Genomic DNA, 26,614 nt, shown 5'->3' with positions numbered 1-26,614 from the left:
GTATTTATATCTACAGTATTTCCATAAATCACCATTTGAAAAAAAAACCAATGATAGTAGAAATGTTAGCATCAAAGGTAATCAAAAAGCTCATTTGTCAACATAAATGACCTTGAGGCCTTAAGGTCTTATCCGGGACCCAACAGACCAGGTGTCACAGATAGATCTAATATTATATAGAGCATATCATCTTTGTATTTGTACCTTTGGCTTGTTTTAGTATATTGTGAGTGAACATACAGTATGGAGGATATAAAATATACGCACACTGGACCAAATCTTCCATACCGTATGCACAGGTATGTATATACTGCACAGGTATATATACACTACTGGTCAAGTGTTTTAGAACACCTCAATTTTTTTCTAATTATTTTTTACATGAACACAGTTCAAATCTAGCAAATAAAGTGAAGTAAAAGGGTGCTTCCACACTTGCGGTGGGGATTTCACTTTCCTGCTCTGTTCAAGGATCAGGAAAGGGGGAACCACCGGAACCGAACAGCATCAGGCAGACCCTATTGACTATGAGGTCTGTCTGTTTGCTGCCCAGCTATCCGGTTTGGGTTTTTCTTCCGGTATTGGCAGCCGGATCTGCCACGGAACCTCCGTCCGGAAGTTCTGACGCAGATGTGAGGCCGCCCTTAAAAACATAAACATATGAAATTTTAACCTGAAATGCAATTGTAGTCTGAATTTATGATTTTTTTAAAGTTTTCTTCAGGGAACACATCAAGGATGGCTGCTCTGCAGCACAGAAAACAAATTATAATTTGAAATCGGATAGAAACTATTTAAACTATTTCTACAGGTGTCTCAACTTCTGTAGAGTCCTCTCAAACCCTCTGCTGGTATATAACGCAGTCCGTTCCAACACTGGTCATAACACCCTCGAGGTCAGGATGTAGACAGGTTACAGAAAGACGATTATAACCCTTAGAAGTGTAGGTCTGTCCTACTGAGAAATTACCAAGAAAGCCAAGGTGGCGGTCAGTACAGCTTCCAGTACCATCACAAGGCACTTGGAAACTGAGAGAAAGCGGTCTAACAGACCAAAGGCCACTAAAAATCACATGAAGTTTTTGGAGAGTCAATAGTTTCTGTGATCAGCACATCTCAGCACAAAATCTTCAAGCGCCACTTAATGCAGCAAAGAATAAACAAGTTTCCATTTCAGTTGTGAGGAGAAGACCTCTATCTGCAGGTCTGACAGGTACAGGGTCCGTAAGAAAGCCCCTGCTAAGAAGAAAAGATTGACTGTCCCAAGCAGCAGCTCCAGTGGACTACTGAAGAGTGGAAGAAGGTCTTACGGAATAATGAATCAAAATTTCACATCTTTGGTACATCACGCAGGGTTTTTGTATGCAGTCAAGTAGGTGACAGGATGGTTCCTAATTGTGTGACACCAACTGTCAAACATGGAGGAGGAAGCGTGATGGTCTGGAGCTTTTTTGCTGGGCCACAGTTGGCAACTTGCACAGGGTGACTGGCATACAGGACAAACAGGGCTACCATAACCTTTTGATTCACCATACAATACCCTCTGGTGTGCGCCTAGTTGGTCAGGGGTTTATATTACAGCAAGACAATGACCCAAAACATACTTCTAGGTAACGTCAGAACTACTTAAGAAGAGAAGAAGAAGCCAGTAGGATTGAAAGAATGGAACGACCTACACAGTCTCCAGACGTAAACCCCCTAAAGCTTGTTTGGGATGAACTGGACAGAAGGGTGAAAGCAAAGAACCTACAAGTGCAGCACGTTTGTGGGAACAATGTTGGACAATATCTACACAACTGAGGCCTTCTTTCTACAAAGTGGTTGTATCAGCTGGAGGGGTGACTGTAGTCCAAAATCTAGATTTAATTTGGTGAAACAAAGTTACTCTATTATTTTTATTCATTTTTAACTTGCTTATTTTTTTTCTCTGCTTTCATTTTACATTTGACACCTTAAACTGTAAAGATTACTAAAAAAAGGAAAAATTGAGGTTTTCTAAAACTTTTGACTGGTAGCGTATATAGACATTGATGTATATTTGTGACCGTGACACCTGGTCTGTCGGGTCCCTGGTTAGCCCTTGAAGGGTGAAACTAACAGGATGATCTATGTTGACAATCTGTAGGGGGCGCTGTTTTTACTACCTTTTGATGCCCACATTTCTTCTATCATTCCCATAAATATCAATTGAATAATTGAATAATACTGTAGACACAAATCTTCCATCTACGTAAGTATTTACATCGGCTATTTTTCATCTTCTTGGCCGTTGGTTTCCAGTTGGAACAGATCATTTTCTTTCTACAGCTAACCATTGGCTAGATTTGTTTCCTTTTCCCCTAAATTAGGCCCAGTGACCACGGGTGGATTTGATTTGCAGAATCCACGCGGAAGAATCGCAAATCAAGCCGCCCGTAGGAAGACATGGGCGTCCGCAAATGAAATAAAGCATGCAGATTTGACTTCCGGACCTTTTAGGTCCAGAAAAAAAATCACAGCATGCTTCATTTCAGTGGGGATACCGCTTGGATGGCTTCGATTGAAGCCAATGGAAGCTGTCCAATCCATGGTTCCGTAGTAAAGCAGGAATTTAAAAAAAGACAAAAAAACCTCCACTGCGCACATGCGGCGGCGCGCCGATTGGTGCTTCCGCACAGATCCGCAGGGAAGAAAATGAAGACCCTGATGGGTAAGTGGAAGACCCGCAGTGGCCTCGGCTACGGGCAGGGATTCCGGGTTCCCACATGCGGAATCTGATCCGCTTGTGGACATGAGGCCTTAGAGTGATCAAGGGCTAGGTTCCAGTGCAGGGTTGTCCTTGTCAGGTCGGCTACCCCACTTTCTAATTTGAGATCTAGTGGTGAGGATGTAATGGGGCTTTTTTATTTATGAAATAAGTTTTTTTGTGACGCAGCCGATATTTTTTTTATTTTTATTTTTTTTTCTGTGACTCTTGATATAGTTATGACTGTGCAATTTTGATATAGGCATAGCAAGAGTCTGTTATTTCTTTAGACTCTATGAGGCGTGTTACCTGCTCTGATACATTGTAACAATCAGGACAGGAGAAAGATTTGTTCTACTGCTGTGGTTTACCTCAGAGGGTTGTCTAGACTGGATACAATGTAACAAACCCTCAGCTGTGAGAAATAGGTCAGCATGGGTTTTCAACCTCTGAATGCAAATGTTTTTTTATTCATGGACAGCAAGCAGAGGGTTTGAAAAATGCTGAGGAATCGTAACTTATATTAGAAAGTTACAGAACTTTTATCTTTTGAAGTCGCTGCTCTGAAGAATCTTACACACAAGATGGCAGCCACCACCGCTACGGGTTAGAAAGGTCTGCTCAGTGTGACAGTGGAGAGGCCCCAGGGAAGAAGTCGGAGCGGGATTCCCGGCTGACAGGGCTTAAAGCTGGCGAGACGTCTGAAACCATGACAGCTTTTGATCTGAAATACGGAGGTAGAATGCTCTTCCCTCTGATGCTTTCTCGACGGATTGCAGACATTCGGAACCAGATTACTCATTAACATCGCTGCTCTTTTCAGACTCCGTTATCGAGGAAGACCCTGAGGTGGGGGGTGAGCCTTATTCCGATATGACCAATAAGCCCCGCCGAGCTCTGGACAAAGACCGCAGGAAGAAGGATCAGATCGTTCAGGTGAGAGCAGTGTATGCCAGCTTATAACCACCATAGTCCGCCCGTAGAACTGTGTATGGAGAGATCGCAGTCTGACTACTATCCCGTGTAGGTGCCTACCAAGAGCAGCAGCATACAGTCAAGGATCCCTCCTCGTTTTGCCAAAAAGCAGAACGGCATGTGCCTGGATCAGACTGAAGTTCCCGGTAAAGAGCTCTGGGAGAGCAACAGTCAAGGTTAGTTACGACCCTTCATATCCGTAATAGAATCCATAATTCTATGAGCGAGTTGTGAGAACATCTGGTCTCAAGTAAATGGCACCATTCCATTCATACGTAAAGAAAAAAAAAAGACCCCATAGCCATTAACCCCTTAATGACGCAGCCTTTTTACTTTTTTTTTTTTTTTTTTCTCTCCCCACTTTCAAAAGCACAACCAAAAAACTTGTAAAAATTCCTAAGTGGATTGAAATAGGGGGAAAAATATATGTATAATTTTTTTTTTTGGGGGGGGGGGGGGTTTTAACATGTTCTGCAGCTAACTTCTGAAAGCCATGACTTTTCTATTTTTCCGTCACTATAGCTGTGCGAGGGCTCTTTTTTTTTTTTTTTTTTTTTTTTTGCGGGATGTCCTGTAGTGTCTATTGGTACCATTTTGGAGTAACATACAACTTTTCGATTTGCTTTTTATTACATTTTTTTCTTGGAGATGGAGTGACCAGAAAAGTTCAATTCTAACCCACTAGATTGGACTTTTATGGACGCAGGGACACCAAATAAATAAATATATAATTTTTTTTTTCTAATTATAAATGTAAGAAAAGGTTTGTGTGTTTTTTTGTTTTTTTTTTTAAACTTTATTACCTTTTTTATTTTTTGTGATGACAACTTTTCTTCACTACTTTTGTGCGGTTTTTTTTTTCCCCTTGCCCCCACTGGGGACTTGAACTTGCGGTCGTTTGATTGCTCATACAATCTCTAATGCAATACCATAGTATTGCACTATACTGCATTCTGGCAAGCGTTTAGCCATAGCAGGCCTCAGGCTCACTTGGCAGCCAAATGGCACCTTACAAACGCATTCTGGAGGAGCCACTCAGGACCTTCAAATACCGATTTGGGCGTTTAAATGTTGCTAACAGCCGCAATCAGCATTAGCTGATCACCGCTGTTGCCTTTGGGTGTCTGCTGTCAAAGACCCACCATGTACGGATTAGGATTGCCTTCCAATCCCACTTCATACAAACCCTGCACACCTAGGACAAACATATACTCCCTGGGGAGGCATCAAGGTGTTAAGATGCCCCCTGCTGTTATGGGGCTGGGTAATACCAAGCAGGACCGGGTGATGGACTGCGCTGTCAGTCATCTGTCCTTGATCACTGTGCCGATTACCTCTCCTTATGTAAAGTGATGGGGGGCCTCTCACAAGTTTTCAGCACCCAGCAGCAAAGGGGATGGGTCCAGTCATTACTCATCCCTCTCTGTCCAGGGGCCCAATGGCAGCTTCTGTAGGACATAACCCTATTCCAATCACTGATCTCCCTTAGCTTCACTTGCAGGCGACTTCATCAGGGAAACTGATTGTTCAAGCAGACTTTGGCTTGTCAGGAGATAGAAAGTGTGATCATTCCCTTGGACTAAACAATAGGGTCTCTTTGGGTCTCTGTGATACAGAAGTGTTGCATTTCCTTTTCTCTGCACCCCAGGCCGATCAGCGGTTTTGAAGGAGCGGTGACGCTTGTGCTCGTGCTGTGGCCTCTTCGTCCTTTCTATTGCTTTGTACACCGTACATTTAGTAGAGCCTTTCTTGTCTGCTTATTAGTGTTCTGCAACTCTGCATTCACATTCTTTCTTCTTGCAGGTATCTCCGTTCAGTCAGGCGGTGATACCTGGAGTAAGCCTGGCAGCAGTTTCAGTACGGAGTCTGCATCCTCGGAGGTGAGTTTTCCAGCTGCTGTATGTGCGCTTCTTCCTGTATTGTGACCCTCCGGTCTCTCTGATCATGTTCCAATAGATCCTGCTGACCCTTCACCTTGTGCTCAACAGAAGGGGAGTGAGGAGATGTATATACTGAGAAACTGCTCTGCATCATTAGCATTGCGGCTTGTGCAGGGCAGGACATATGTCTAAGTTCTCCCTATTGCATGCTAACCCATTTGCCCCAAGACGTATATCTGCATCCTAAGCATGCGGGGTTGTATGCAGCAAGATCAGGAGCCCTTGTAAAAAGGAAACAAATAAAAGTTGTCATTACAAAAAATACAAGGGTGCTGGCTATCTTTGACAGCCGACGCACGCTCGCAACAGCCGTGATCAGCGTCCATGCTGACTGCGGTAGTTACCCTTTTAAATACTCCTATGGGTTTTCTGGGGTCCAGAACTGCCCCTCTACAATGATATTGTGGGGTGCCGTTCATTTGTTATGGCAGTCTGGGGCCTTCTGAAGGTCCTTAGGGCTGCCATGACTCACTGTCTATCAAGGTGTGCCTGTGACATGTCTTGATAGGCTGGCTGTGAGAATGCGGTATACTGTAATACTTTGGTATTGCATTGTACCACAAGAGCAATTTTAAATGATCACAAGTTCCCTATGGCAGGGGTGTCAAACTCATTTTCACTGATGGCCACATCAGCATTATGGTTGCCTTCAAAGGGCCATTTATAAGGGCTTATTCACACAGGTGTGTTTGTTTTGTATTATGCGCATGTCCCGATTACGGACCAAAATTTCCCATTAAAGTCAATGAGATTGCGTAAATACAGTTAATACATGTGATACATGCATATTCACTGCATAATAATGCATGAAGGTAGGAGAAATGTATGAGATCATCCTAACATAGTATGTTAGGCTGAAGGGACACAATGTCCATCCAGTTCAGCCTGTTTCGACCCCCGCTTGTTAATCTAGAGGAAGGCAGAGGCCAATTTAGCCCATTTGGGGAAAAAACTTCTTTCCCGAATCCGGCAGTCAGAATAATCCCTGGATCAACGTTTGAGTTCCTACCGGACTCCAAGACCCAAATCAACAACCCGGTGGTCACCTAATGTCTAGATCCTGTAATATCATAGCGCTTTTTTCCTCACACGTGAAAAAACCCAAGAAGGCCCAAATGCGAAATGAATGCGCACAGTTTAAGTCAATGAAAACGCTGCGTATTTCTCAGACGTGTAAATGAGCCCTAAATGTAACTACCCTTTTACATGGGTATGGAGCTCTCTGCACAATGATGGGGTTTCTTCCCTTCCATCTCTTTAGCACTGAGCTTCTTACCTTGGAGGGTGGCAAAGGTGCTCGAGTAGGGCTGGCAGAGCTATGCCACCACCGGTGAGTTGCTAAATAGAGCAGTGCGGAGGTGCAAGCCGGAGCTCAGAATCCAAGATGGCACCCACTCTCAAGTGCTGGCTGTGTCCTCCGTACTCGTCACAGGCCACACAAAATGTTATGGTGGGCCGGATTTGGCCCACAGGCCTTGAGTTTGGCAGACATGCTGTGTGGGGACAAAAAAAGTGGTAAAAATAAGTGTAGGAAAAAACAAGATTTTTGGTATAAGTTACTGTAAAATCACTTTCTCGTCCTGTTGATTGGGGAACACAGCACGACCTTGGGTCTAGCTGCTGCCAGTAGGAGGCGACCATAAGCATAAAAGTGTTAACTCCTCCTACTAGCCATACCCCTCCTGCAAGCACAAAGCTAGCTCAGTTTGTATGCAAGCAGTCAAAGTAGCATCCGACAACAATAGTTAATAAATAACAGCCATGTGCGACCGCACCGAGGACCCTCCAACCAAGAGTATATGTTACAGTCCTAATACCAGACTGGGTGGGTGCTGTGTCCCCCAATGAACAGGATGAGAAAGTGATTTTATGGTAAGTTATACCAAAAATCTTGTTTTCTTGTCTGTATCATTGGGGGACACAGCAAAGACCTTGGGACTTTTTCCCACCCAAGGGGGTGGGAAAACATAAGAAGCCGCATGTGTTAAAAAGTGCTATAAGCTCTTCAAGTGCGACAAGTGTTAATGGATGCCTGGACATCCAGCATGCTCAGAGACTGAGTATAATGGGATCTGAGTACCGGTCCCATCTACCCACCGGTAAGGAGCTTCCTATGAGGCACCCACTGCCTACATACGATGTAACACAGCCTGTAGACATAACCCTGGCACGGTAACCTGTACTGCTGCAAAGCGAAGTCAGACGGTTGTGACCGGCGCGTCCCTTGGGATGCGCCATGAACTATAAAAATGCAAATCGAATTAGTTCTTGCAGTGGCCCACAGCATTGCCAAGTCCACAGCATGGCAGGCACCGCTAGATAGTAGGGGGCTCCTGCTACAGGGGCAGGGCAGCAAGAGGACAGATACTCACCTGGTTACTTACCTACTCTGCCGGGTGTCCTGATGCTGGGGAATGTTCCCTCACTTTCAGCAGTGAACCCCATCTACTCCGCAACCTACCAAGAGGGGGAGTGCTCTGGGATGGGGAACCCTATAGCTGGCGGGCAGCGATCGATTGCACAAAGGCATGATCGTGCCACCTTTTCTTCTTGGAGGAGGACAGACTCTTGCCTGTGTGCCCTCCTTGTGGGGAACAGGTAGCAATCTGTGTGGCCACATCCTGTAGTCCTGAAGACTTTGAGTGAAGAGGTCTGCCTCCTACAGACCTAAGCTAAAACTGAGCTAGCTTTGTGCTTGCAGGAGGGGTATAGCTAGTAGGAGGAGTTAACACTTTTATGCTTAGTGTCGCCTCCTAGTGGCAGAAGCTATATCCAAGGTCTTACTGTGTCACCCAATAATACACATTAGAAAAAAGTTTTATTAGGAAAATCTGAAATGACAAAAAAAAGCCTTATTTACCCCGCATGGTGACCATCGTCAGAAAATAAAAATAAACGCTGCCAGAATTGTGTGTTTCTTTTTTTTTTTTTTTTTCCTTTTTGGGGTCACCCCTTCTTTAAAGAAAAAATGTAATAAACAGTGATCATAATGTCCCATGACATCCAAAATGGTATCATTAGAAACTCCAGGACATCCAGTAGAAAACGAACCCTCACACAACTATTTCAGTCGAAAAATAAAGTTACCGCTTTTAAAAGATGGCGGCAGCAAATTTTATGTTCTTTCTAAAGATATTTAATTTTTTAACAGTAGTACAGCAAAAAATAAAGCTGTATATAGATTCAATATCGCCGTAATCATACTGGCCCACAGATATAACGTTATGTCCATTTTTGACGCAATATGTATGCTGTGAAAGCAAAGATTTCTCCACCCCCTCACCCCCCCCCCCCCCCCAAGATGGCAGAACTGTTTGTTTTTTTTTTCCATTTTGCACCACCATATTTAATGTTTTCAGTACATTGTATGGTAAAACCTAACCCCCCCCCCCCCCCCCCCCCCATACAGCTCCATCTATAGAACAAGAGTTATGATTTTTTTTGGAAAGCGGGGAGGAAAATCTTTAAAAAAAAAAAAACAGGGCCACATCATTAAGGGGTTAAAGGGGTTCTCCTGGACGTCACGTCCACTGTAACGTGTGACGATATCCTTCGTTTTTATAGGGTTTCAAAGGAAGCCAGGGTGACAGTGGCATTGACCTCAGTGCCGAATCGCGAGAATCGTCTGCCACTTCCTCCCAGCGTAGCTCTCCGTATGGGACAATGAAACCAGAGGAGTTGAATGGTGCAGTCATGGTGGAGTCGAAATCTGACTGTCCTAAAGAGCAGGGTCAGAAACAGTCGGAAAAGAAGGCGAGTTTCTTCTTGTGTGATAAACTAGACTGTTGAATGCGCTGTCCTTTCTGCAGGCAGACTGGTATAGAGGGGCCATGGAGCGGAGAAGAACTGGAGACTTTCCTAATGGAGTCTGTTAGTAGGAAGCAACTAGTGATGGTGAACCAGTTTCTATCCCTTCACCTCATGCATCCGTCTCCCGGATGTGGGGTCAGGATGACTCTGTGACGTGTGCTTGTCCCGTGCTTCTCTTGCAGGAGCCAGACTCTGTTTCTGGAATTAACAAGGAACACAAGCCCGGTCCCATCGGCAATGAGCGTTCACTAAAGAACCGGAAAGGATCAGAAGGGACCGAGAGATTAGAGGGCAGCGTCCCACCTGTCAATGGCGTCGAAATCCACGTGGAATCTGTTCTTCCTGTTCCTCCTATTGAGTTTGGAGTAAGCCCAAAAGTGAGTATCGTTGTCCTCCTTTTCCTAGCACATGATTCTACTTCTGCTGCCATCCCGAGTGTCTTCTAGTGTTCTATATGTCATTTCTTGTTAGTTTGTATGCATTAAATGTACCTGTGTGTTTATTTTATTTCCGCTTTGCTTGGTTTCCTCAAGGATGCGGATTACTCGTTACCCCCTGGAGCTGCTCCTGGACCCGCTGCTAGCTCGGTTGCAAAACTTCAGGATGCCTTAGTAAACAAGGTGAAATATAGGAATTACTTTGATTAATTTGGCAAAACTTTTAAAGGTGTTCAATTCTTGAACAGAGTGTCTTATATCTGTGTTAAAGCAACCCTCCAGTCCCAGGACAACATTTGGTCCAAGAACAGGGGTGGTGGGTGTTATGTGCTATCCATCCTGTGCGCCAGTATCCCTCAGATCCATTGGTTTTTGGGTCTCATTTTTGGTCTTGCAGGATGGCTGTCGCAATCTTCTAACTACCAAATACGCTCTGCAAGTCCAAGGCACTTCTTGCTGTTCTTTGCTTGGCTGACGCTGATCATCTAAGCTGCGCTGGCAGAACCGAGCAGCTGTAGTGCATCAATATTCTAACACGCTAGCAATGCACAGTTTGTATTAGGTAGTCAGAAGATTGCATTGGTCATCATGCAAGACCAAAAAATGAGGCCTGAGTACCTGGGGCAGGTAATATAATGGCCCCTCTGCTCCCTGGTCAGAAGTTTATCCCAGGGCCAGAGGATCAGTTCTACAGGAAATGGTCCAATATTAAAAAAAACACATGGTTTCGTTCTTCTAGAAAAGTGCCACCCCTGTTTAAGTCTTGTCCGGTATTGCATCTCAGCACCATCTATGTGCATGCGACAGAAATGCTATACCGGACAATCTACAGACAGGTGTGGTGCTGCTACCATTGGAGAAAAGCAGCCATTTTTCTCTAACCCTGGACAACCCTTTTAAGTACTTGTGCTATAGTGATAAGAATTGTTTCCTTCCATCTCAGACTTAGTACGGTTTTGTTTGCTCTGGTTTTAGGCTGGTCTGTCACAATCCATACCCATGCTGAGAAGAGATCACCATCTACAGCAAGGAATGGGACTAAACCCCATGTCATACCCCACTGCCGACCTTACACTGAAGGTAACGCTCTCCTCACCCACCCTTATTGTGCTCTCCTGTCCATTTACAGTGCATTAACCTGCAGAGTGAAATGCTATGCCGTTGGATGCTAACAGTTGCTCCCTCGTACGATCGATTTGGATTCAATGCATTTTAATGTATTTGTACTCTCTAACCTGCAGATGGAGTCTGCCCGCAAAGCCTGGGAAAACTCGCCCAGTCTGCCAGAACAGAGTTCTCCAGCCGGCCCTGGCTCAGGAATACAGCCACCGTCTAGTGTGGGAACCTCAACAGGTGTCAATTACAGCTCATTTGGTGGGGTGTCAATGCCACCCATGCCCGTTGCCTCTGTAGCCCCTTCAGCATCTCTTCCAGGTATTTTTCTTTTCTTACCCTTTTGCCGACATTAAAGGGGTTATCTCAGCAAAGTAGCTTCTCCTATCAATAAGATGGGGGTTACTATCTGATCGCTGCTGGGACCCTAACTGAAAATGAGAACTGAGATCCTGGATGTCCCCGAATGGAGTGGTGGTTGCATATGCGTGCTGTCTCTCCATGGATTTCATTGGGGCTGCTGGATAATGTGCTCTATGGCAGTCCTGTTGAAATGCATGTAGCAGCAGTGTGCATGTATTATTGCTGCAACATTCATTCAGGGAAGGATCTGCACTTGTTCTTGTAATCGATGGGAGTCCCAGCAGTCAAATTCCCGCTGATCAGCTTAATAATCTCTATCCTGTGGATAGGGCATAACTGCCTTTGGTGGGATAACCCCTTTAACTGCTATACCTATATACTCAAGTCCCATCAAGAGCTGCATTCATAACTCTGCTGCCTCATATGAAGTTGTCCCTGGCTTTTCTTGATTATTTTACACTGTTCTGTAGTCTGATAGTGAAGAATAACAGTCTCCCATGATACACTGTACCACATTATACCATCCCCGTCTGCTTCTAGGGGGAGACGAGTATTGAATGCAGCTCTGGGTGTGAGTGGAGATGGCCTGATGTAACACAAGATGGTGAGGTTTTGTTGTAGTCGTCCGTTCCATCTCTGTGATGATTCTATGGATCCTTCCGACCCTTCGCTTTGTGCTCTGAAGGGACCTGAGGAGACTCCGTTACTGAGAGACTTTGCTGTAGTGATTGTAACACACTTCAACCATTCGGCGCAGCTTTTCTCTGCACCGAGGATTTCTCATCTCCTTTGTGTCTTTCTGTCTTCAAGGTAACCACATTCCTCCTCTCTACCTGGAAAGCCACATGTTTGCAGGTCAGCCGCGCCTGGTCCAGCAGACGATACCTCAGCAGCAAGGATACCAGCAGGTCCGTGTTCTCCAGCATAGTCTATGGTGTCTTCTACTTAACGCGACGCATTTGTCCGCCTCCATGATGTTTCAATGGATCCTTCTGACTCTTCTACACGTGCTCAGAAGAGAGCTGTAGAGATGTTGTTATGGCTGAGAGGCTGATACAATATATTTAATGCACAATAGGATCAATATGTTCCTTGACATCATACTGTGAAACCAATGAGGCTGGAATCCTCCATGGAGTGAATCTGGTCTGGGTGTTCGGGACGTTTCCTATACTCGGCCGTTATGGTCATTAGAAGTGCGTGATCTCTCACATAGACTTTCCAATATGGCGGTTAATCTATGTGAGATACCTCGCACTGTCTTTCTGGCTTATGAAATGGAAACGATCGAGCCCATTGAATGCGGTTCGATGGATTAGCCATTTGAAGACCCAGAATGACAATGCTGCTCCTGAGCGGTAGACAGATGAGCGTCACAGTGAGAGTACTTGCGGGCTCCCACATGATCATCAGTGCAAATGTGATCAGCAGCGGGGCAAAGACTGTAATATAAGCCTGCAGCTCGGAATTAAAAGGAAGCTGTCAGCCGTTTTTAGCTATATGAATTAATAACAGCGGTACAATTCTGTAGCATCACTCAGTTTTTGCAGTCACCGTGGCTAGAAGCATACCTGAGTATTTGGGCGTTTGAAAATGTCCCGCGTGGCATGTAAATGGGGCAGAGCCATCCAGTGGGTGCTTGCTGCATGCAGAGCAGGAAAAGTCCGTCCTGCTGGCCTCCTGTGACGTGGATGACATAGTGGATGCCATCGCTGTTAAACCTCATGCGTTGCACCAGGAGGTCTGATACTGGCACATGCACAGATAAACTGGCCCTTCTATGGGCAGAATCGCGGAGGTTACCTGTGTATGCGCCGGTATCTGACCTCAGACACGAGGAATCAGAGATTTCAGAGGAGGCTAGTAGGGTGGACTTTTTGGCTCTGCATGCAGCTAGAAGAGAAAGCCCGCCTGCCCACCGGACCGCTCTGCCTCATTTACATTGCGTGCGGGACATTTTCAAAAGTTTTTAGCCATGGTTATAGAAAAAACAGTGTTGGATGATGGGATGCTACGTAATTGTACTGCTATTAGTACTTTTTAGCAATATGAACGACTGACAGGTTCCATTTAACAGCACAGGTCAAAGGAATCTCTATTCTCCGCCTTTTAACCCTTTGAATGCCTACATTCAAGGGGAGAGACTGAGGGGAGACCACCCCTTTCATCGTGTCACAGGGAATCTCTCGGGAGGGTTACTGTTCCCCCCTGGTGGAGAGTGCCAAGTAGGCGTGAGGAGACTGATGGGCCAAGCAATGCTCCCTGGGAAATTGTACCATCTCATTTGCATAAAGAATCCCTGTGACACAATTAAAGCTCATACCCAGTCTGCACAGGCACTTATGGCATATTGCCCTCACCCTAGTGCTCTCTGACAATATTCCCTATTGTTACAGGGTATAACAGGCATTTTGTGTGTTTGTACAATGTATCGCTTTCCCTTTATACTCTGCTTACCTCTATTTTGTGCTTTTCCACAGGCTGCAGCTGCCCAGCAGATTCCCATGTCTCTCCACACATCGCTGCAAGCTCAGGCTCAGCTGAGCATGAGAGGAGGATTGCCCGTGTCCCAGTCACAAGAAATGTACAGCTCCATGCAACCCTTTAGGTAATGCAACAATTTATTATACACGGAATGGCCACCCTATTAGAGCCCCCCATATAGTAGCATATTGGACCTCCTTTGGCTTCAGAGCTGCAGAAATTGTTGTCGTGCCCATCCACAGGAAGCAGAGGACCCAGGGTGTGCCAAGAAAGCATTCCCCACACCATTACTCCACCAGCCTGGCAGAAAGGAGCCATCGATTCATGCTGCTTGAGCCATATTCTTACCCTCCCAATGGCAGGTGCAACAGAAATATGGATTTGCAATGTTTTTCCACTGCTCACTGATCCAGTTTTTGTATAGCTTCGCGGCTTTCAGTTTTTCATAGAACTGGTCATCTGCTGTTATAGGCCATCTGTGCTAAGGAACAATGAATTTGCATTTGAACATATCAGTTGGAGCACCAGCATTGCATTCAGCTGACTGTTGGACAGAGCGATTCCTGACATCCTCCTCCGACCCCTTTCAGTGACGAGTTGTTTACGTCCACAGAATCCCCTTTCGCTGGATGCTTTTCCTCAATCATGCTGTTCTCTGTATACTCTCCACACCGTTAAATCGGAAAATCCCATGTAGTTGGCAGTGAAATCCTGGCCCAGCTAGTCTAGCACCGATGACCAGGTCTCGTTGGAAGTCTCCCAGATCACTGGGTTTTCCCATATATTGTGAATTCACATTGAAACAGACCCACGGAAAACCTGTCACTTGATTTTATGCTGCACTCCGAGGTCACAATGATCATTTCTATACAGAGAAGTGTCAATCGTTAAAGGGCCGGGGGCGCTAATAAAGGGCCAATCGGTGTATGGAATGATCGTGCTACAGAGAAGGTGGCAGTGGTAATAATTGCCTGTGCATGTTGTACCCCCAGGTCCCAGGTGTATATGCATCCCAGCTTGTCGCAGCCGAGTGCCATGGTTCTGACCAGTGGCACCGGACTCAAACCTCAGTACTCTCCGTTTCCTGGAATGCAGCCTCTGGAGATGGTGAAGACGCAGCCCGCTTCCCCTTACCAGCCTTTGAGTGGGAGTCAGCAGCTTGTATATGAAAGTCAGCTGAACCAGGCGGCGGGCATGGGGGCCTCTCAGATGATGGACTCCCCTCTCACACAGGTCAGCTGGACACTTCTCTACATCTCTGCCACATTCACAGCCAGTTCTGCCCACGTTTCACACTAACCCTTCTGTGTTCCAGTTAACCATGCCAATGGCTGGCTCTCAGCTCGGGATGCCTCGCTATAACTCTGGACAGCAGCCAATGCTTCTACCGCAATCCATTCAGATCCCACAGGGACAGAACATGCCAGTGGGCGCTCCGCGGAGGATGCAGCCTTCAGTCCTGACCACCAGTCGAGAAGTGAGTGATGGGTTACATGCCTGCGTGTACGGGGACCCACTCCTCAGTTATAAGCCCCACCCCACCCTGCAGATCTCTGCTCTGAAGGATCTCGTTTATTCGTTGTTTCCTCTGCAGTCCTCTCAGATGGAGATGAAGGGATTTCACTTCACAGAAGGCAAGCAGAGTATGCAGACCGCCGCCTCTGTGCAAGCACAGCACTCATATCGGTAAGACTTTTGCCCTTTCTCTTGCATGTAACTGTCGTCCGCCCCCCTCTTTCCGCCCCTCACCACCACGTGGGGGGTAACTCCTGTCTACAGCGGCAGCTCGCTTGTATGTCTGCTTGCTCTAATTGAAAATGTGTCCATGTGGAGTGGCTGATGGTTCTGCATGCAAGGGAATGATATAAATGACCTTTACACCCATAGAAGTGTTGAGTAAGTCTATAAACGCCTGCAGACTTCAGAGCGGAACTCATGCAATATTCCCTGCCTTGTTCAATACTTGTACAGAGTTTATTCTGGTGATTTGCATTCTGGGAAGCATCATATAATATATAGGAAAACTCTCTCCCTGCTTTTATAAGAGCTCAGCTAAGTTGTCAGAGGGCTGTCTGTCAACCAGCTTAGTGACTGTTTCCAGTCGCAGCCAGTAGAATAGTGAGTGCAGCTCTGGAGTATAATACAGGATGGAACTCGGGATCAGTACAGGATAAATAATGTATGTAACACAGTGACTCCACCAGCAGAATAGTGAGTGCAGCTCTGGAGTATAATACAGGATGGAACTCAGGAGCAGTACAGGATAAGTAATGTATGTACACAGTGACTCCACCAGCAGAATAGTGAGTGCAGCTCTGGAGTATAATACAGGATGGAACTCAGGAGCAGTACAGGATAAGTAATGTATGTACACAGTGACTCCACCAGCAGAATAGGGAGTGCAGCTTTGGAGTATAATACATGATGGAACTCAGGATCAGTACATAAGTAATATATGTACACCGTGACTCAACCAGCAGAATAGTGAGTGCAGCTCTGGGGTATAATACAGGATGCAACTCGGGATCAGTATAGGATAAGTAATGTATGTACACAGTGACTCCACCAGAAGAATAGTGAGTGCAGCTCTGGAGTATAATACAGGATAAGTAATGTATGTACACAGTGACTCCACCAGCAGAATAGTGAGTGCAGCTCTGGAGTATAATACAGGATGAAACTCAGGATCAGTACAGGATAAGTAATGTATGTACATAGTTACTCCACCAGCAGAATAGTGAGTGCAGCTCTGGAGTATAATACAGGATAAGTAATGCATATATACTATTAATACATTGATTCTGTATGTGAACGTGGAAAAACGTAGCAGTACGGTAAGGACAAATATCGGTGCTGATGTAAGATGGTATGCAGTTTCTTTATTTTTAGGTGCGTGTTATATTGATTGTCTTCTCTGTCTCTTCTATTCTATGATGCATGGCCTCCTGTAGCTTACTTCATGAATGGTCCACACCTCACCCCATGCCACATTGAACAGTGCAGTCAGGCACCAGGTGGATGATGGCAGGATATGCCTCCACTTTGTCTCTTCTTTCACACATCTCCATAAGTCCTCTCCTCATCTCTTTACTTCCCCCATAGTCCATATCCTTCCAGGCACCAGTAGTAGTTGTGGTTTTGCTCTTTACCTTCTCTCAATCGGTTGCCTTTCATTTTAAGGCCAGCTTCAGCTAGTCCCAGTGGGAAGTCACCCGGACCGGGGCCATCTGCCAACTTGGGACACTATTCTCAACAGGTAAAGTCCTGTGATTAAGTGTCCCTTCCTCTTCCATATGTATGTAGACTTTGTCCATCACTGGATCAGAAGCAGCGGGCCCCTCCTATGAGATCCAGGGGACCCTACTACTAGGGACATTGAGGATGGTGTTATGGACCAGGCCTAGTGGTCGTATATCCTGCCTGCTCAGCTAGGTTTGCATGGAGAAAATCTGTGGTCTTTGTATCTGTAGTAAAAGCTTTGCCCTAAATGCCATCCTTGCGCCCCGTCTGCCTGCTGTTATGGTGACGTATTTGTTTTGTGTCCAGTTGTCCTATCGGCTTCTTCATTACTCATTGTGCAGCTCTTTAAATGTTCCTTTCTTAAAGGGCTCATCCAGTCCTATTTTAAATAAAGTTCATTCGCTTTAGTATTAAGTACTCTGCTGATATACTCTTTGTGTTTCCCTCCTCGCCATCTTCAAGGTCACTGCTTGCTGTCTGTGAATAGGAACATTCTTGTTTACTTCCAAAGACTGAAAACCCCGTCCTTACATCATGCCTCTCACTGCTGTATACTCTCCATATGTTGGGTGGGGTTATGTTTCTCTTTGTGGAGAGCACCAAGTAGGTGGAAAGAGACTTATAGGCCGTGCAATGCTCCTTGGGAAATGGAGATATGCAAATACAAGATGGTACAGTGCCTCTGTAGCGCCACCTATTGGAAGCTGGCTTCCCCAAAGGTCAAATTGGTCCAGCCTTCTATAGCTATATCAGACAAGTTTCTGCATGGTAAATACATCAGCAGCACAAATCGCTCTCCTACCCTGATATTTTTGCTACATTGTATCCGTGCAGATACATAGTATTGGCCTGTTTTGCTTACAGTGGATTGGTGGCACTGGATGCCATTTGTAGCAAATTCTCAGCTGCGAGATGTATTGGGGTTTTTATATTTTTACAAGTTTTTAGCTTCTGGATTTAAACAAATATTTTTATTCACGAACATCAAGCCGTGATTTTGCAAATGGCGTGGAATTAACCCCTTAGTTCCATAGGAGGTAAGTTTACGTCCTGGCTGCCTGCTACCTAATGCTACAGGATGTGAACTTGTGTCCTGTACACGGTACGGGCTCAGAAGCTGGCATCTGCTGCCAGCTGTGACTGATAGACGGCCTCCAGCTGCCCAGCAGGGATCGGTATGCTTATTGGCTCATAGGACGGGGGATGTCTCGCCTGCCTCCCCATTTCAGCGCTGTCCGACCGCAGACTCGCCAGTTTTGTAGAGAATGAACTCCTTCACTACCTGTGCTTTTCTCTTGTATCCCAATAAGAGGATAGCGTACGCACTGAAGGAGTCCTTCCTCGCAGTGAGTTGGCGGGCTGACAGTGCTGGAACGGGAAGGCAATGAGCAGAGCAATACTCTGTCTGGGTGCCCTGGTCCTGAGTCCATAAACGATCTATGGGACTCATTGTATTTACAGAAGACTGGTAAACCACATTATTCCACCCCACCCCAAATTATGTGACATCCCCTTCTGTCTTCTGAACTTCAGCTGAAGCCCCTCACTTGCTTGAGGCGGGGGGCCTCCGCTCTGTGTGCTGGATAATGCAGCACAGCCCTATGTGCAGACTACAGCTTTTTGATACATAGGGTATTGTTCTGCCCTTATGACATTTGAAGGTGTTTCCTGGGACTTTACTATTGATCGTTGGGGATTTGTAGCTTGGCATCCCCGTCGATCAGCTGTTTGCCAAGTCAGACAGAGCTGGAAGTAAATGGCTCTGTCCAAACAGCAGCAGCCCGAGTTGGTACTGCATGCGCAAGTCCCATTGAATTCAATGTTATGTCGGCCTGGCTTCTGCAGTGTTGACAGGGCTATCTGCCTCCAGCTCTATTGCACTGACAGTGGACCCTGCAGACAGCTTATCAGCGTGGGGACTCCCGAGTGACAAACCTCCCACTGATCACCTATTGATGACCTGAGTGGCAAGAAAAAGTCCCGACAAGAACCTTTTAGGGTGGAATTTGGCATGAATCTGCAGCAGGTTTCACCTGGCAAAAACAACATCAAAATCCACGCTAAATGGTACTGATCCACACCAAAATATACTAGGTGTGAACGCACCCTGGAAGGGGTTGTGCGGTTGTAAACTTATGGCTTACCAGCAGGTTAAGGTTGTCAACAGTAGATCAGCAGGGTTCCATTGTCAGGGACCTGAGTCAGCTCTTCCCTAGACCTGTGTACTTGTGTGCTGAGCTGATTTCTGCAGGAAGCAGATAGCTCCATTCCCACTGCAGTGGCCGGGCTTGGTATTGCAAGCTATCAGCTTTCTACAGAAATCAGCTCATTGTATGACTCGCAAACCATTGATCATCAGGTTCCTGGATGGCAGACCCCTGCCAGTCTATTATTGATGATCTGCCATGCTGATAGTTTTCCTACAAGGCAGCCTCATTTATTTATTTATTTATTTTTAAACTGAACATTCATTTTTTTTTTCCAGCAGGTAAAACCGAGGACTGACGATAAGTGCGGCCTGGTTTCTCCCAAACTTCCTGATCAGCCCGCTGCGAGTCAGATGAAGCCGGTTCGGACAGGGGCCATCAAGCCTTCAGTGGCGAAAATGGAGGAGAGCGCAGCCTGAGAAGCAGTTCCCATTGTTTTCTTTTGTAAATAACATGTTCTTATCGCCTCCCATGCCACCTCTGTTTCCTCCACTTCCTTTTTTGGATTCTTCCTGGTTTGAGAGCCTCCTCCTCCGTTACCTCCACAGTCACATGGACAGGCGGACAGTGACCCCCTTGGAGAAAAACAAACAAAAAAAACTACCTGTATCCGCATCCTTAGAGTTAATTCTTGCTAAATGGACTCCTTCGTTGACACAGGAGCGTCTTAGGGCTCATGTCCACGGGCAAATTATGATTTAAGATCCGCAGCGGATCTCCCGCATGCGGATCCGCATCCCATAGGGATGCATTGACCACCCGCGGGTAGATAAATACCCGCGGATCGTCAATAAAAGGCATTTTAAAAAAAATGGAGCATGGAAAAATCCGGACCATGCTCCATTTTCGTGCGGGTCTCCCGCGGGGACGGCTCCCGCGGGCTTCTATTGAAGCCTATGGAAGCCGTCCGGATCCGCGGGAGACCTAAAATAGGAATTTAAAGTATTTACCATCCGGCGCGGGCGGGGAAGGTCAGCTGTTCCTCACGGCCGCATCTTCCTTGCTTCGGCTCGGCGGATGTGCCCGGCGCATGCGCGCGGCACGTCGGCGACGTGCCGGCGACGTGCCGCCGGCGTCAGGAATTCATCCGCCGGCCGAAAATGAAGATCCGGCCGTGAGGAACAGCTGATCTTCTCCGCCCGCGCCGGATGGTAAATACTTTTAAATTCTTATTTTCAGCCCTCATGTCCGCGGGGCAGGAGGGACCCGCTGCAGATTCTACATGGAGAATCTGCAGCGGATCTGATTTTCCCCGTGGACATGAGGCCTTAAGCCTTTACTTTTGCTGCCCTCACCCCCCTTCATCATGTGACCACGCAGTCCGTGATTTGTTGGCGTCTCATGTCCCCTTCTTCCACCTTAAAACTGACACACAGCAGCGGATTTGTATCACTCGTTTCTTATGTTTTTAAACGACCCTTTACTTAACTTTTTTTTTCTCTCGTATCCTTACATATGTAACGACTTTTAATCCCTTCTTTTTATTCAGTTTCAGATCTGTCCAGACTGGGGCATCATTAGTGTAGAATGCAGCAACGTATCCTCGTATTTTGGGGTAAAGCAGATGGCATGAATCTTAGGACTACACCTGAGTTATCAGCACCCTGTGCTGCCATGTGTGATGGCGAGAAAATAAAGACCCGTATTAGCATTTTCGTGCTAAGTACAATGATCTCCAAGCTGTCGCTTTACAGCTGTTGCAAAAACAAAAATCTCAGCCTGCTGAGAGTTGTAGTTTTGCAGCAGCTGGGGAGTCAGTTTGGGAACGATGTTGTTAGGGGTTTGTTCATACATGCCAGTAGCGCCGACAAACTGGTACAACTAAAGTCGCACAAACCCCCATCCTAATACGTACAGTCTGCCGTGACTTCTTTTTAAAGAAACTGTTCTTGCTGTGGAAAACTTTTGCAGAACTCCATGGAATTGCATTTAAAGAAACTCATTAGGAGAATCTAAATCCGTCATATTATGCCTAGACAGGGACTGAGGGGGCGGAGCATGACCGACTTTATTATGCCCCGCCCCCTCAGTACAAACAATAGACATAACCTGATGGATTAGTGTTCCTTGGAGAATGCCATAAATACAATAAGCACGAATGTACTCGAATGATGAGTGAATCGCTCCTCAAATTCACCTGTCGTCGTGTGTCAGGTACAAAGAGGAGAATAGATTGTAAAGTCTGGTGGATCGAACACTTTACTGATGCGTAGTGTGGCCCTTTCACCTCCCGCACCCTTTGGGGCCCCTCAGGTTTGCTCTTTTTGTTTTATGATACATTGGATCCAAAGACGTAGATGAAGGAAGCCTTAGCTTTAGGAGAAGTGAGCACAGGGTCCTCTCGTCAATGCAACGTTCTAAGTTACACACTGGCTGAATTTACAGTACCGGTAGTTTTGGTGTAATTCACAGTTCGGGGCTGAATTGGTAGGGACTAGAGGCATAATTTGGCTTGTCAGAAATTGTATAGTCTAATATAATCTTTGCCCTATCAATCCCGGTGGGAGAAAGCATTGATGTTTTTTGCAGCTTTAAGTTTTGAGGCTATGGGTCATTGGTGGAATTAAAGGAGTTTGGGACAAGATGGCACAAAACTGCACGAGCCTAACCAGGAAGACTATAACCCCCTTCGTCCCTGTCCGGTCTGTTACAAATTGTGGGGTTATCGGTAGATTGTTACATACTAATCACAATTACACGTCAGAGTTAACAGCAAGAATGATGAATTTGTGAATGCGCTAATTGTGCCTCTTGGTTCAGTCCATTACGAGCCTTTCCTGGATATCCACCCCCCATCGCACCATCAATGGCACTTAACTTCTGAGTTATGTCACCAGCCCGTTACAGATTACAGTGTATTCAGCGACTACATCACTATTCCTCCCCCCCCACCCATCTGCATAAAGAGGCCTTAAAGTTCTACAACGTCCTTGTATTCTTTGTGTTTCCCTTCACAGTGTTTAGCATCTCTAGTTTCATTTGGCCCATGGCTACATATATTGTGTATATCTAGAGGCTGGGAACCTGTCCTATCCCCCCAGCTCAAATATACCGTACAGAGCAGGACTAGGTCAGTGTGTATTTACATTCACTGACGGCAAGCAGAGATCTAAAGCTGTGCAATATTAAAACACAAAGTATATTAGAAAATTGTGGACCTTTTCATTATGCAGCATAGTGTACATTATATAGGAGCAGGTATCTGGTTCTGCCCCATTATTTACATCTAACCGTATTTCTTGCAGGCGCCCATATAACGGTACAGTCCAGAACACGTCATGTTACTTTCCAACAACTACTGGTAGGAATTTCCTGAATGCAAAATGTATGTATAGAGTTCTTAGAAGCCTTTTGGACATTCTCTTGTAGCCTCAGTTATGGGATCTCCATCTGTTCAGTTTATATATTGGCCTCAACCTCAGTTGTTCCGCATGGGTGGGCCCAGAGCTAAAGGAACCTCCCTTGCTCTTGCTTTCTTAAAAAGGGTTTCACTTACTGACCTGTTGTAGAGACACTGTTGGGACCCCTTCCCAAAAAAAATTGCCAACAGACCCCTCAGCTTTTAGCCATATCCAGCCTACAAATCCCACCAAGACCACTTGCAATCCTCTACGGTTTTCAACATGCTCGCCCCTTGTCCCGCGTCCTGGCTCAATATAAGGATCTTAGTCTGGTTGTGTATATATGCAGTGTACAGTGTGTATGTAGTAGCAAACTGAAAACTATTTCAACCAGCTTTACCTCGCTTCCAGTTTAGTCTGTGCTATGTCTTTGTATATATTATAAATTTCCTTCTCACCGGATGTTGCTGCTGCATCTAGTTTGTTTAGGCATTTACATTGTGAGGCCGTGGTCAACAGCAGTGTCCTTAAGAAAATTCAAAGCGTCCACCTAACCACCTGTAATTGTGGCAGCCATTTTTCCCCCCCAGGTATTTGTAATATCACATGGGAAGTAAGGGTAGGAGGAGTTCCTTTGTGTGATGTCACTGGGGGTAAGAGCCTCCCTTTGTGTGATGTCACTGGAGAGTGGGAAGGAGTTTCTCTGGGATGTCACTGAACACAGGGTTTCCTGTGTGGTGGTACTGGGGAATTTGAAAGGGTTTCCTCTGTATGATGTCACAGGGGGTGGCAAGGGTTACCTCTGTATGATATCACAGGGGGTGGCAAGAGTTACCTCTGTATGATGTCACAGGGGGCGTGGAAAGGAGTTTATGTGAGATGATATCACTGGAGGGTGGGAAAGCTTCTCTATTTGTAATGTCACGGGTTGGGAAGGGTTCCCTTTATATAAAGTCACTGGGGTTGAGAAGGATTTCCTCTGTGATGTCACTAGGGTGGGGAGCATCCCTCTGTATAATTCACTGGGGATTGGGAAGGGTTCCCTGTGTGTTATGTTAGTGGTATTGGGAAGGAGTTTCTCTGCGTGATGTCACTGGGGGGTGGGAGGTGTTTCCTCTGATCTCACTGGGGGTGAGGTGAGAAGGGGTTTGTGTGATGTCACTGGAGGGTGGGAAAACGTCCCTATTTGTAATGTCATAGGGGATGGGAAGGGTTCCCTTTGTATAATATCACTGGGGGTTGAGAAGGATTTCCTCTGTGAGATGACTGGGGTGGAGAGCATCCCTCTGTGTAATGTCATGGGATGTGTGTGGAAAAGCTTACCTTTTGTGTGATGTCACTAGGGGGTGGGAAAATTCCCTTTAGTTTCTGTGATGTCACTGGGGTTAGGAAGGAGTTACTGTGTGATGTCACAGGGGGAAGCTTCCCTCTGTTTGATGATACTGGGGGAGCCTTTAGAAATGGCTGCCTGCATTCTATGCAGGTGAAGGGCGTTCGCTTTGAAGTCAATGATCTGCAATCACATATCATATTTCTAAGAGTTTTACCACAAAAAGGTGAATGGTTTCTCGTACGCCGGGGGTCCGCAACGCAGAGCAAACGCCAGATAATCTCTCCCTCCAGTGGGAATGACCCTGTGCAGCCGTCTCCAGGGAGCTGATAGATACCGAGTGTTTTTATATTTTTTTAAAAATCTATTCAGAGAGAACTTTTTAAGTGACCCAAAAAAATGACAGAGAATAAAACCTCCTGACCGTCACCGCCTGGTGTCAGACCACCCCCTGCCCTACATACCTCGTTTCCGGTTCATTTCATGTCCTCTCTCGGTCACCCTTTCCTTAAACGATGTGATTGTATTATTAGCTCTTATCATCTGGAAGAATTCTCATTTAAATAATAAAAAAATGTTAAAAAAATACATAAAAAAAAATAAAGCAAAATCTGCTTTTCTCAAATCTGGTGTCGTGTTTTTACATTCATGTCTGTTTGGACGCTCGGCATATGTCACCTTTTACAGCATGGCGGGGTTACAGTAAAGTCCAGCCCGGCTTCAGTCGGCATAATTGGGACTGTGCTGTAGGGGTCTAAGAATGAGTGAATGTGATCCACCCCAGAGGGGATCCCTCATCATGGACAACCCCTTCAATACGAGGGGCCATTGTGCAACCAATCAGATTTCCCCTCATTCTTAGGGCTCCTGCACACTGGTGAGAGCGATATCTGGATGTGATTGACGCCCCCCCCCCCCATATCGCTCTCGCAATCCCTCTGAAGTCCTGGATTCCCCCTGAAAATAATCCATGAACTGTGGGGGGGGGGATGAATACATCACCTTGGAGGCGCTGTCTTTTCTGGCGCGTCTTCCAAGGTGATGTATTAATATATATATTTTTTTTTCCTACAGTTCATTGATTATTTTCGGGGGGAGGGGGCTTATAATTCACATCAGTGGCAGAGGATTGCGGGCATCTCCCATTTATTTCAATAGGGTTGGCGCTGCTGCCGCCGCCGACCCCTTTGGAAACAATAGGGTGGGATTGCAAAAAGAATGGGGATGCTACAATTTTTAGTTTTATTGCTGCATCGCAAGCGTTCAGACATCGCACATGTGCATGGAGCTGTTTGAAGCCATTAGCTTCATGTTTTTGCGACTTCTCGCAGCGCTGGGAAATTGTGCGATTTCATCACCAGTGTGAAGGCACCCTTAAAAGAGCCTGCGATGTACAAGAGCTGGAATCTGATTGTAGCATCTTCGTCTGTATCTGGAGACAATATGATGGGATGTCTAATGTTTCATCGCCCTAGGGGGCACCGCAGTACGGGCCTATAGTCCCAGATCAGAGCTGTCAGAGTCCCAACCACTAGGAGTATAGGAGGGTAGATGCTGCAGCTCTGAGACAGTCACTAAACTGTTGGGGTGCAATCACAGGGGGCGAATCAAAGACAAAAAACACATGAAAGGCGAAAATCTGTAGCAGGAATTTACAGTGCGGATTTAAGATTAGCATCGCAGATTCATTTTGCTGTAGATTTGTACAGAGTGTGGATGAGATTTGTTTAACATCTTATATCCAAGCTAGAAGTGATACAACAGGGTACTAGAGCCTCCGTGCCCGCCCATATCACATCTTGTATCCAAGCTGGAGGCGATACAACAGTGTACTAGAGCCTCCGTGCCCACCCGTATCACATCTTATATCCAAGCTAGAGCCTCCATGCCCAACCGTATCACATCTTGTATCTAAGCTAGAGGTGATACAACAGCGTATCAGAGCTTTCATTCCTGTCCGTATTATATATTGTAACCATACTAAAGGTGGTAGAACAGGGTACTAGAGCCTCTATGCCCCCCATATCACATCTTGTATCCAAGCTAGAAGCCGTACAACAGGGTACTAGAGCCTCCATGCCCGCCCGTATCACATCTTGTATCCAAGCTAGAGACGGTACAACAGGGTACTAGAGCCTCCATGCCCGCCTGTGTCACATCTTGTATCCAAGCTAGAGGCGGTACAACAGGGTACTAGAGCCTCCATGCCCGCCTGTATCACATCTTGTATCCAAGCTAGAGGCAGTACAATAGGGTACTAGAGCCTTCGTGCCTGCCTGTATCATGGGTGGAAACATGGGTTGGCCGCTGTCACTGATAGGTAACTTCCAGCGCACGGACTCTCACCTCCCAAAATGGACCTGGCAGCTCGCTTATGTCATCCCAACCCGATGTTGAACTCATACCCACATGGCCATGGCAGCTGACACCTGTCTCCCCGCTGCCGCGCTCATACTTCTCCTCTGCTCCCGTTTCCCCTGCAGACGCTGCTGCCGGGGCTGCTGTCCCTCTCCTCCCCACTGTCAGTCAATGCCGATGCTGGCAAACCGCGCTGCGTCTGTCCATGTACCCGTGGCGCCACTCTTCTCCCTGCTGTCACATTGCATGCTGCTGTGTCAAATATCGCTCTCGCCAGACATGTTAATGTCC

The 26,614-nt window shown here is 46.2% G+C and overlaps 1 protein-coding gene and 3 non-coding genes across 10 annotated transcripts in view; all 4 read left to right on the top strand.

Moving 5' to 3' along the window:
- PRRC2B (proline rich coiled-coil 2B) overlaps positions 1–24,590 on the top strand; it is a 91,459-nt gene extending 66,869 nt beyond the window's left edge. For 3 of the 7 annotated variants that reach the window (XM_066580200.1, XM_066580199.1, XM_066580196.1), the window contains exons 17-31: positions 3,281–3,462; positions 3,549–3,661; positions 3,753–3,876; positions 5,504–5,580; positions 9,205–9,393; positions 9,633–9,827; positions 9,984–10,070; positions 10,863–10,967; positions 11,129–11,321; positions 12,174–12,271; positions 13,844–13,971; positions 14,840–15,080; positions 15,163–15,324; positions 15,442–15,533; positions 17,028–17,424. In XM_066580200.1, coding sequence (XP_066436297.1) covers positions 3,281–3,462; positions 3,549–3,661; positions 3,753–3,876; positions 5,504–5,580; positions 9,205–9,393; positions 9,633–9,827; positions 9,984–10,070; positions 10,863–10,967; positions 11,129–11,321; positions 12,174–12,271; positions 13,844–13,971; positions 14,840–15,080; positions 15,163–15,324; positions 15,442–15,533; positions 17,028–17,121 — 2,080 coding nt within the window. In that variant the 3' untranslated portion in view covers positions 17,122–17,424. Of the gene's footprint in view, positions 1–3,280; positions 3,463–3,548; positions 3,662–3,752; positions 3,877–5,503; positions 5,581–9,204; positions 9,394–9,632; positions 9,828–9,983; positions 10,071–10,862; positions 10,968–11,128; positions 11,322–12,173; positions 12,272–13,843; positions 13,972–14,839; positions 15,081–15,162; positions 15,325–15,441; positions 15,534–17,027; positions 17,427–19,572; positions 19,959–20,559 lie in introns of those variants that run through there. The other 4 variants (XR_010786940.1, XR_010786939.1, XM_066580197.1 and 1 more) reach the window with 4 other exon arrangements.
- On the top strand, positions 5,634–5,718 carry LOC136581176 (small nucleolar RNA SNORD62). Its single transcript, XR_010787050.1, has one exon. It is a non-coding gene; the product is annotated as a small nucleolar RNA SNORD62 (small nucleolar RNA).
- LOC136581178 (small nucleolar RNA SNORD62) lies at positions 11,997–12,077 on the top strand. Its single transcript, XR_010787051.1, has one exon. It is a non-coding gene; the product is annotated as a small nucleolar RNA SNORD62 (small nucleolar RNA).
- LOC136581179 (small nucleolar RNA SNORD62) lies at positions 12,330–12,413 on the top strand. Its single transcript, XR_010787052.1, has one exon. It is a non-coding gene; the product is annotated as a small nucleolar RNA SNORD62 (small nucleolar RNA).
- Positions 24,591–26,614: the final 2,024 nt, after the last annotated feature.

Source organism: Eleutherodactylus coqui, chromosome 10, assembly GCF_035609145.1.
Source record: "Eleutherodactylus coqui strain aEleCoq1 chromosome 10, aEleCoq1.hap1, whole genome shotgun sequence".
NCBI lineage: Eukaryota > Metazoa > Chordata > Amphibia > Anura > Eleutherodactylidae > Eleutherodactylus > Eleutherodactylus coqui.
The sequence above is the reverse complement of the archived record's forward strand: the minus strand, read 5'-3'. Positions and strand labels throughout refer to the sequence as shown.